The 12,268-nt window shown below is 35.6% G+C and overlaps 1 protein-coding gene across 2 annotated transcripts in view; it reads right to left on the bottom strand.

Moving 5' to 3' along the window:
* Positions 1 to 6,320: 6,320 nt before the first annotated feature.
* The window catches only part of NEGR1 (neuronal growth regulator 1), an 804,818-nt gene continuing 798,870 nt past the window's right edge, over positions 6,321 to 12,268 (bottom strand). For both annotated transcript variants that reach the window (XM_026497808.4, XM_057310558.1), the window contains one exon: positions 6,321 to 10,204. In XM_026497808.4, coding sequence (XP_026353593.1) covers positions 10,080 to 10,204 — 125 coding nt within the window. In that variant the 3' untranslated portion in view covers positions 6,321 to 10,079. The remainder of the gene's footprint in view (positions 10,205 to 12,268) is intronic.

The raw sequence follows: 12,268 nt of genomic DNA, 5'->3' as shown, positions 1-12,268 counted from the left end.
ACTGCTCAGGACTTTGGATCTTGAGCAAGTGAAGCAGGTGTGGGAAGTTAGATATTAGCCAGAACAGCAGTAGTAGAGCTGAGATCCAGTAGAGGTGACAGATGTCCATAGAGGTGGTGGCCTTACCTGTGGCACAACCGTACAGGTGTGGTTGGCTGTCTGTTGGCTGCATTTTCAGTTATGTTTCCTGTCTTGGTGTCATTATGTTTTCCAGGTTTTCCACCATTCTGAGAGCTACCCACAATTCTTCCAATGAGTTCCTTTTCTCCTCAAGTTAGCCAGTCTGTTTCTGTTGTTTGCAACCGAGACTGATAGAATATGACAAACGAATATACTGATAATACAGATTTATGAAAACTGAGACTGCTTAAAATACATTTTTATTTGCTTTTGAAAAACATTTTGCAATGTTTCTGGTAGCCTGAAATCAAAAGAGTTAAATTCTCAAGGATTTGGGGATTTGTGTGTGTGTGTGTGTGTGTGTGTGTGTGTGCAAACATCACAAAAAGCTTATACCTGGCGATCACAGATGGTCTGACTCTTTATTTTATTGTGCATATTTATAAAATGATGACCTATTCAAATTCAGATTTTACTTTCTTTTAAGCAATTTCAGCGATTGCCTGGGAGAATTCATTGTTAACTATCAAAGTCACATAACAATGGAAGTTTTATCTCTTTCATTATGTTATATGATGAAATGCAATATGGTCTTTTTTTTTTGAAAGGAGGTATGATATACTAAGTTCAGAATCTATTTGCAGATGAACAAAAATTAAACTTTTAAAGAAACGAGAGAAATGACAACTTGGAAAATATAGAATAGCAACCTTTATTCACATCACTGAATTTACTAATTATAAATGGGGAAACTGAAGTCACATTGCAGAGGTTTTCTATCTATTTCATGGCAGATCCAGGCAGCAGGAAATACACACACACACACACACACACACACACACATGCACACACACACGCACACACACACGAAGGAAGCCTTCCGCAACATTTTCCTACTATTTTTCCTGGGGAAAACATAAGTACATTGTTAATTAATCCCTCTTTCTCTCTCACTGCCTTCTCCCTCCCTCTCTTCTCCCTTTTCTTTTCCCTGTCCCTCTTTTTCAGATTTAAGGCCAGGTTGGCTTCTTAGAGAAAGGATTAGAGAAATAGATGCCTTTTTCTCCAGTTTGGTGATAGTCTTTAAGCATCCAGATTAATTCTACAAGACAATTCCTTTTAGATGGCTCTTTAAAAGTTGCCTAATCACACTTTCCCGTGGATGGATGGATGGGTGGATGGATGGATGTCATATGAACATTTCAAACTATCTGACAAAGGTAACTGTCTTGTCAGTCTAAACTAAATTTGATTTGTAAAATATCCCAGATCAACAGATGCCATATTCTTCTTGAAATGAGACTTCCCTGAGAATGTACCTCAACATAAAAGTGAAGATCACTATATAAATTCTATAAAAGATAAACTTGATCTTCCCTCTAATTTAGATTGAGGACTTGCTCCAGGAAGAGAGTTACTGCCATAGATAACTACACTGAAACATGAGCTAGGTGTGGCAGACGGAGAGGATCCTAGTAAGGCCTGTTTGATTAAAGTCCTTTCCATGTCCCATTGCTTCTGAAAGGCCACCAAACATTTGTTTACCAAAACATGTCTTTCCATTCTTCCTGTGAATTGCTTCCTTTCCCTTAGAAGTCCCTGACCCCCACTTCTCCTCCTTAGTCCAGGATGACATAAATACCTCATTTTGCCTGTCTTTAGAGTTTCACATCTATGTGGGTTCCCTGTACATAGGAAATTAAATTTGATTTTCTCCTGTTCATCTGTCTCATGTCAATTTAATTCTTAGTTCAGTTAGAAGAACCTTGATGGTCGAGGAAATTTTTCCTCTCCTACATTTGCCATATGCTAAGCCATAGACTCTCTCTAATATATTGTTAAAATTGAATTATGAGAGAATAGGAACTTCTGAACACACTAGTTTGTCTACCTATAAACTGGAAATATACATTTCTAGGAAAAGAATGTTTTTCCAAATTAAAAAAAAACAACACTCTTTCTCTTTGTCAAAATTTAAAGTTCTTAGACAGTAAGATTTCCCAAAGCATAAATTAGTTATCTATCTATCAACAGGAAAAATGTATTTCCAGAAATAAATCTGATTCCAAATTTTAAAAAATCTGCTTTTCTCTATGTCAGCATTTAAAGCAGGTGCCATGCTCTGATTAATTAAACACAAGATGTTACTTATTTCAAAATCTTAGCAAATAAAACTTAAACAGAAACTGTTGGCTGCACTGTTGTCATTTCTTCTTCTTTTTGAATTTTCCAGGACACTACATGGCTGGCTTGCTGACATAGTTTCCAGATCACTGAGAGCAATGTGATTTTGTGTTTGTGTATGGGAGGGTGTGTATTATTTTGAAAGACACCAACTGAAGCAGTTCAAAAATCTCTGTCAACAATTTCTTAAGGAGTATGACATATATGAGCTATTGACCAGATTTCTGCCAGGTCACTTCTCAAATGGGTGGCAGGAAGATGTCAAGTTTCAGGGCAACAACACTCCGCATTTATGAAACTACTCAGAAAACTGTGTGAGAGTTCTGTGGGTCCTCTTAGGTATTTTAGCACAATCAAGAAACCGTTGTTCTTTATTATTAGCATATTAGAGTCTCCAAAGACTATTTTATAAATCCCTTTTTAAAAAATATGGTGCCCAAATTTTCTTAGGAAATTCCACGTGCTTGGAGTACTTGTTTAAGCACAATTCAAAACTGCAGGAGGTAGAAGTCTGCTGTAGTTTAGTGTAAAGTTAACTTTTTTGAATGTAAAAAAGGTCAAAATTAATGAAGAAACTAGCAAATTCAAAGTTCCACTGAGGAACATCCCAATGCTTTCAGCAATTCACTTGAATTGAAGGAGGAAAACCACCCCCTTTAACATTTTAAAGCTTTGAAAGCCTAATGAACCATGCTACCTCCTGTAGTTTCTACCAAACCAAAATTTGTGCAAGGACTAGGCTCATTAGCAGTAAGTGGAAGCAGACCATTCGGCTCTTGCAATAGCTTCTTGCAACGTTTTCACCATTATCATTGTATTTGGTTGATAAAATATTGCTCTCTCAACTGGTACTTTGTCTTATTGTTGTTGTTGTAAAATTCCTGTTATTCCACGAACTAAATGCCCTCTTTCCAAATGACAAAAATTTTTTTCTTTTAACAAGTGTCCAAAATATATTCATTTTCAACAAAGTAGATTCTTGAAGCAAGGTGGTTCTTGTTCTGTTTAATTGTTTACTTCACCTTCTATATGTCCCAAACTGTTAGGTAAAGATTTGCGGTATGGGAAGAAAATGAGCAATTAAGAGTATAGAGAATATAGAATATTAGATATATAGATAAAGGGCTTTTTTCTGTGTCATTACGATAGAGATTATATTATCAAACCTCAAAATTTTAGCAATTCATTTAATTCCACTGTTTCAAAGATTTTTACGTCTCATCATTTTAGGGAAAAATTTGTTGTGCGGTGAAAAACCAATGCATTGTTTAAAGCACACCTTTCGGATAGACCGGTGATGGGTAGTAAGGAGGGCACGTATTGCATGGTGCACTGGGTGTTACGCGCGACTAATGAATCATCGAACTTTACATCAGAAACCAGGGATGTACTGTATGGTGACTAACATAATATAATAAAAAAACATTGAAAAAAAATAAAGCACACCTTTCCAGGTTACGTGATTCTGATTCTATAGGAGTCTATCTTTCCTGCATTTGAACTATTTTACGAGTTGTAGCTAAGTGATGCTAAGGCAAACTATTCCTTGTCTGTAGACACGTAAATCAATTCTCTTGGTTAAAGATTCAATCGGATGAATTGAATTACTCTTCCTTACTCTGGAACAAGTCAGTTTTGCCTCCATTAGCATATTGATTTCAATACTCTTGATCTATCCATGTGTCTGTTCTTTGGATTGTCCTTTTATCTGGTTGTAGCATCTTACTCAGTCCCTCATTAATATTAATGTGTTTATTTTATATGTGTATGAAAGTCATGCTTCTCATTTTTTTTCTGGATTTGCATTACGTTTATATTTTGACAATAAGATACAAATGTATTCCTTAGGCTGTACATAGTTTAACATCTAAAATTAGAATCTCCCTTTTGTTCTACTGCTCCAGCACAAACAGATGTGTCTACAATTAATATTTTGATATAAATTGGCCCAAATAACATCATTCAAGATTAAAATCAGTATTCTATTGTAAATTAAAACATTTATACTCTGGTCTCCATTTTCCTATGAATTTCGGAAAATAATCTTAATGGATTATCCAAAACTTGGCAGGTCTTTTGCAAAATGCTATGTAGAAAAGATACATATGATTATGACGAGATTTTCCATTTGGTGTGATGGATCTAATATTAATCAGCCCTGTGTGTCAAAGGCAATTGTATTCTATGTTCCACGCTCCAAAAGTTTTAGATGAGATGTAAAATGCAATTTGCCTTTAAACCACCTATGCTCTGGAAGCACTGGACAATAAAAGGATGGCGTTAAAGAAAAAATGTGTAAACAAACTTACTTATTTATAAATATAAATATACATAGAGTTGTTTGTGGAGCTAGTAATATGATCACCTCCTTTCCTCTTCCGAAGAAAATCAATGGAAATAGAAACAACTTGGGAGTGTTTTGCATTGCCTATTTGATTTTTATCTGCCACTTAGTAGAAGTGTAATCTTCAGCAAGTGACTTAAGGTTTCTGAATCTTGTTTTCATCATCAACACACGACAATAATAACACTTTAATGTATTGTGGAAGTCAAAGTAGCAATGTCTACTAAAGTGCTTCGCCGTCGTAAAATGCATGGTAGAGATCGTTGTGACCTTTCGGGAGTAATTCTAGCTGCCACCAGTAATTCTAGCTGTCTCTGAGGTGGAGCACATTGCTTAGATTGAAGGCATTGGGTGAGTTGTGCTAACTTTAAGATGACTGTGGGCAGAACTTTCAGGGAGAAGACTAAAAACTTTTTTCTTTTATCCTCTCCAGGAAGACTGGCAAGTACTGATGTGATTCATTTGCCAATTTTTATTCCCTCCACTACAGATGTCAATTCTTAAATCTTTTCAGTGAATTTAGAATTATTAGAAGTGCATGTGAATGGGAAGGCATATGCTTCTTGGGAAGTTCAGAAAGAGTGCATCAACTCTCTGGTGGTTGGATCAAATTCCATTATCTTGAATGAATTATTCTTAGAAATTTTTCTCTTAACATTCTTAAATGTCTGCCTAACAGGCTAAAGCAAGTGATTATTTTCCAAATACCTGGATGTCATTTTGAAGTATCTATGTTTTGACCTATCATGTTCGGAGACAAAATAGCTCTGCTTCGTATGTTACCTTCGTAGCTTCCGGATCTGAGACTTGATGCTTCTGTTTCCACACGACTGAGTGCAGGATAGAAGTTACACAGGGAGAAGTGATGAACCAGTGGGGAAATCAGATGTTTATTAATGCGTTTTCATTTTGGGAGAAGGGTTTAGTAGATATAGTTTTCCCAGAATAGCAATGACACCGATATTTCAAAAGAGCTTATTACACCAAGCATGGGTCTTTTTTCACGGCTTGTTGTTTTGTTTATCTACCATACCGCTCCTTTCATTCAGTTGACCATTGTAGACGGACAGATTTGGAGAAGAGGGCTTAAATCATTCACTTGGGGTGGCTTTCATTTGGATTTTATAGCAGTCACAAACTAAGAGCTCTCGTCCAACTCGGGTTTTGTTTGGGAAGCAGGGTGTTTTTAAGGAAATCATATCTGAATGCCTTGAGGTGGAAAATGTCCTCTCTGTTTTATACCCAGCTGTTTTATGAAATTATATGCCTGACTCCTATAGGTATTTGAGTTTTTGGGTGCTTGACCTATAAAAACCAACAGGATTTTATCAGCAGTCTCTGTGGCTAACTTTGCTGCATTTCAGCAGGTGAAAGTTCTAAATAATGGATAATAAAAATCTCTCCGGAAAGTTGCTTCTTTAGGCTAGATGTAGTTCAACTTGTGAAATCTTCTGGGAATCAGCAACAGAGAGAAAGGCTACATCGTGGAGCCCTTTGAAATTGTAGCATCTCGTATTTTCACCCTGTATTGCTTTGGAGCACCTGAAAGACGTGAGTGTGGTACAGGGAATGCAGCAGGAGAGAACGAAGGGAATAGCAGAAGTATGGTTAAATTATTATTTCTTCCTTTTTCTCTTAAACTAAGAGAGTTTTTAAATGAGTCAAATACATATTTTAATTGATAAACTGACTTTATATTCACCTATTGGAAACAGTACAACATATTTTACATCAGATTATGAAATATGGATGTTTTACTAAAAGACAGGAAGGGCTTTTTCCAGTCTTTAAAGTAAATACATATTCAAAGGATCTTAAGGCATACCATTTATTCATATTCATATCTATTGAAATACTGTACATCCACATACTTCAATAAATAGTTAAAAACCTGACCTCTTTTTAAATCATTTCTGAATTTCAAAAAACAATTTTTATTGAAAAGATTAAATAGGTAACTTTTGGCTGTCACAAAGCTAAGCACAATGGATAAATTAACAATTATTCAGTAAATTTGATCAATATAGATGATTGGCTTTGATAAATTTCTCAGAGTTTTCTGAGTTCACACATTGGGGTATTTATATATGTATATGTACATACATATACATATATAAATTTCTTTTTTGTCCTGAATTACCTGGGTAATTTTCTTAGTTCTCCAGTCTACTTTCTAGATATAGCTTGAATGTTATGATGAAGCATTAATTTTTCAGTTAAGTTTTAAACACCCCCAAAAGTGGTTTTAAGTTTGACATTCTCTCTCTCGAATCTTTTAGTGTTTCCCAAAAAACACAATACTGTAATTTGGGCAGTACTTTTCATTATATAATTGCTGCATAATAGGAACTTAATGGTGTCACAGGACTTATGTTTCGAATGGGATCATTGTAAAACATAATTACACCACTTGCAGTTAAACCAAGAATGCAAATGAATTAAGTCAACTACCCTAATGTTCTGTTCTTCCCTCTCTCCCTTTCTTCCTCCCTCCCTTCCTTCCTTTTGCCCTTCCTTCATTCCTCCTTTTTTCCCCCTCTCTCTTTACCTCCACTCTTTTCTTTTTCTTTTCTTTCCACTCTCTTTCCTCAACTGCTCTTTATTTTTCTTCCTTTGGAAAAAAAAAAAAACAAAAAACTAGGGGCAACAAAAGGAGTCCCACAAACGGAACTTGTGGAAATATAACACTGAAATGAATAGCTAGAAAAAATTGTCTTAGATCAAAAGATAAATCAATTTCATAAAATTGCTATTCTGAAATTGCAACAATCTTGTACAGTCAGGACTGATAAAATGGAGTAATCAGACATTTCATATGTCTATAAATGTAAAATCATCTACTTGAACATTATATGCATACATTCACACAAAAAAGCAAATACTGTAGCCTTATTTGAACAATATTGAACTCATAAATACTCATGGTTTCACTCTGTTCAGGGGCCTAAGGACTAGGAATGCTGCTGTGATACAGAAAAACATAGTGAATACCTCCTCTATTTAAAATGTCACTCAAGAAAGTCTCTTCTAACATAAAGGCAAATACATATAGCTACTGAGCTATGACTGTACTTCTGTCACATTCTATGGGAAAAACACCAGACTCCACAAATTCGGAATCATGACAACACTTTGAACTAATTATTTGGTTCATCCATAGTTTATATCTCGATTTACCTCACATTTACCCTACAAACCTTACAAAGAGGAGGTATTTTTAACTCTAGGAAAGCGGTCACTGTATAATATGCATTCTTGATCTGTTTCTTTCTCCCAGACAATGGTACTGATGGTTAACACTTTTGTGGTAGCACCACTATTTCTAGTAAGTAGATTATTATGGAGTGTGCCACTTTAAAGCTGCAATACAAAAAATATATATATAGTTTACTCACCAATTCCACAAAGAATATTTAAAAAAAGCAAATCAATAATAATCAAAATTAAAATGTCATGTGTGTTAAAAAAGTGTTTAATACATCAAAATAATGCAATGAATTATTATAGTGAGTAAATTTTAATAGCATTATGCCATATTATTGCCATTTTGTGGAAACACTGTATATTTATGCCTCCTCATTTAGGATTCATTTTTTCTAATTAAAAGAGATTTATGGTGTACGTCGGGGCTAAGCTTTACTTGAAAAAAATCATGATTTTCAAGCCATTTCTTTCGGGGCACAATATTAGATATCTTAAGGATGTACACCCTCCATGAAGTATCTTGTATCTAACTTTATTAGTAGTTTTTTTGGTGTTAATACGACTTGCAAAAGGGGACTATTTGCACGAATCTCTCTATGTAGTGAAACGGGTAATTTCGTCAAACTTGTAAAATGGCTTTCAAGGTTATGGTCTTCTTTAGTAAAGAGTAAAACCATCAAAATACTCTTGTAATATAATACTTTAGAATAACACCATTTTCATTCAAAAATGTGGTTTTCCTTCTTTATGACAGAAACAAGTATCCATGATAATTTCATAATTAATATATCTTAAGATATTCTAATCACTGGTGTCTTGTCTTCATTTGATCACATCTCACATATATCATGTAAGAAGAAATAAAGCATGGTAATTTTGTTGTTGTTGTTTGTTTTTTGGCCTTGCTTCTTTGAACTGACATGGCTACAGAGAAAGGTTTTATTGCAGAATTAGTTATTTCAGGCATTGATCTGCTGCATACCAGCATGGAAGATTTGATACAATATGTTTTGGAACATGTTCTTTTATACGACGTGCATTCCAAACTATCAACTGAGTGACGTCTTCAGGTGGAAGATATGCGAAGTGCTCCTGTCTGCGGGAGCACCGGATCTATCATACCAACTTACCTGCTTCAGAGACAAACGAATTTGGAGCGCTCACCAACTCGTGTAATATTAGGGGATCAGACTTTGTGTTCTTTCTGACAAACCGTCTTAAATATTTTGGCTTGGAATAGTGAAAGGAAAGGGTGCTGTATTGCTAGGCAATTTCTCAGATGGACTGTGCTGTCGTTTTAAAGGGAATTATTTCCCAAAGTGGATCCAACATTCAACTACAACTACAAGAATACATACGGTAATCAATTTACCTGCACTATATTAATTACATTGTTTTCATCACAAAACTGACTTTATGTGGGGCAAAATCCTCACACCCCACTGGTAGGAAGGGATGGGATTTTTATAGTCTAACAGCTCCTTCATTCTTTAGAGATAGGACATAGTTCAACTTTGTCTTGTGGTTTATTTTTGCTTTCAAATTGTAGGATTTGGCAAAACATTTTCATTAACTGGAGACGAAGAGAAAATTATTATTTTTTATGAAGGCACACCCATGCTGAACTTACAGGGAAGAGAAGCAGAGCTGCACAGCCAGTTATATTACAAGGCTCATTCCTGAAACCTGAATATCATGCGAGCAGAAAAATCTAGATATGTGTTAGTTCTATTTTGAAGAAATGATCTGAAGGCAATATTATTTGCTTTTTTATCAAAAAAGAAAAAAATGCATCTTTGTAAATGTGGATTGACTCCTATTGAAACAGGGAAATGAATGCTTGTATTGCAGCCTTAAAGAATCACATATTCACTGCAATATTCGTTTTTGTAAACTACAGCCTGCAACCTAGCAGACCATGACTGAATGCTTTTGAAAAGTTGTAGATTACAAACATGAAATCACAATTAATATCCTCTAAAAGTAATTTCAGAGCTTTCACGTCTTAAAAAAAGGACAATGTGTACTGCTTCACAAGGTAATGCAGCTAATCAAAAAAAGAGTAGAATTAAAGTATTTACATAATGAGCAATTCTACAGAAGGCGATCATCCCCATGTAAGCACTGCTGATTATATCCCACGCTGCTTTTAACAAACTGTACCAGATTGGATCCAGCCATCAGCACTTTCAGAGAATCCTTAAAAGCCTTTTATGGGTCTTTAAATTTATTGTAGAATGGCATTCTTCAGGTAGAATATGCTGGTGAAAGAGGACAGTGTCAACACAAGGTACCAGCAGGAGAAAAGAACGTCAGCGCTCCCGGTAATTCCATACTGGGCTGTACTTGGAGCTGGAAAGAAACGGAAAAGATTAAATCAAAATCTAATTTGTGTCTTTCAGGATCTTAACAATAATCAAAAGGCAGCTGGCTGTATTGGGGAGAGCACTGGCGTTGGAGTCAGACTTAGGTTCACATCTGGTTCTATCTGACAATGTGTAGCCTATTCAACTAACCGCTCTGAGCTTCAGTTTCTCAAGGGCAGGATAGGAATAATATAACCCACCTGGCAGGGCTGCAGTGAGAATAGGAGGTGAAGCACATAGAGCACATTGCACTGGGCTGGACACGGGCTAAGTGGTCAGTAAACAGCAGCTAACAGTATTATTCCTTTCATACGCATTGTAAATATTTGGATTAGTGGATAATATGTAGCTCATGCATATATTTTTTACATTTATTTTTATTGAGATATATAATTGACCTCCAACATCGTGTAAGTTTAAGGGGTACAGCAGCGTTGATTGGCTACATTTATGAATTGCAACACGATGACGACCACAGCATCAGCTAACGACTCTACCACATCCCGTAATGATCATTTCTCTTCCGTGATGGAAACAATTAAAATCTAGTTTTGTAGCAACTTTGGAGGTTGTAATATAGTATTGTTGTCTGCAATCATGGTGCTGTGCATTAGTTCTCCAGGAGTCATTTACCTCCTGTTTTTAAGTTTGTACACTTAAACAACAGCTCCCCGAGTCCCCTACCCCAGGCTCTGGTAACCACCATTCTGCTCTGTTTTTACAAGTTCAGCTTTTTAAAATGTCACATATAAGTGATATCATACGTAAAGACATACACGTATTTGTGGATCTTTTTTACTGGCCAAGTACTGTACTAAATGCTGGAAAAACAAGAGATTCTCTCTTCCAAAATCTTTTTTTTTTTTTTTTTTTTTGAGGGGGCTGGGGGTTAGGTGAAGAAAGATAGTCAAACAATTATAATATGATCCAAGGAATATTAGATGTAGAAACTGGAGTGATACAGAAAATTGTGCATCTAAATCTGTCTGGGCAAGGGAGGGATGAGGTAACAGAGTTTTACCAAAGGGGACGGTCATTTAGGTAGAGGAAACAATTCACTCAAAGGTACGAGGAAAAGAGAGAGCATGGCCTATATTTTAGTAGATTAGTCTTGCTGGACCATGAAGTTTGAGGCTTGGAGTCTAGGGAATTGAAACTGGAACTCTAGGCAGATAAAACATGACCTCAACTGTAAGGAAAAAGAATTTAGTTTTTTATACTGAAGGAGATTTTAAAGAATTTGGAGCTGTTGAATCATATGATTACTTTTATACATTGGAAAGATCACAGTTTCCTACATAGAAAAGCTTATGTGGTACTTGGCCAACAGTCGTGTTAAATTTTCACTGAGAGATTTCGCCTAGAGATTCACCAAAGCTTGGAACATTTTGGGAGTCTACTGAATGGATTCCACTTCATTTGACAAAAGGATCATTGCCTCTTGGAATGTGAATTATACTGTGTTCCAGAAACTGAATGTTGCAGGCATGCTCAGCTTTGCTTGAGACTGAGTTTCACTTACCATCGAAAAAATAACAGTAATAATAAAAAACCCCACCAACATACTTTTAACTACCCCTTCCTAATGAAACCTGGATTTCAAGCAATGTTTCCTAATAGAAAATGAGTTGTGTAATAAAAAAAAATATATACTACTTCACCCCCAAATCCATAACTCAAATCCAGGAGCAGTTCTACTCACACAGAGTTTAAATTACCAGCAGGTAGTTTTTAATGGAACTTTCACCAATGACTATATTTCCATATTACAAGAAGAATACATGGCATTGTTTATATCTCTAAGAAATTAAAGGGGATGAAAGATGCATTAATCTATGCAGTGGGAAGTTTCCTTGACAGTACACTTGTTGATTCCAGGTGAATGAAGTTCAAGGGCTGAGACTACTACTCTTCAGTAAACACAGAGCAAAATCCACTATTTAATGCTTCTATTTGCATCACAAATGAGTCTTAAAAAAATGAGAAGAGGAGGAAGAAAAGAAGTCTATTGTTGAGCCCATAGCTTTTGAAGTTTTGATATATAAGAAGT

This window comes from Ursus arctos, unplaced genomic scaffold (assembly GCF_023065955.2).
Source record: "Ursus arctos isolate Adak ecotype North America unplaced genomic scaffold, UrsArc2.0 scaffold_12, whole genome shotgun sequence".
Classification (NCBI taxonomy): domain Eukaryota; kingdom Metazoa; phylum Chordata; class Mammalia; order Carnivora; family Ursidae; genus Ursus; species Ursus arctos.
The sequence above is the reverse complement of the archived record's forward strand: the minus strand, read 5'-3'. Positions and strand labels throughout refer to the sequence as shown.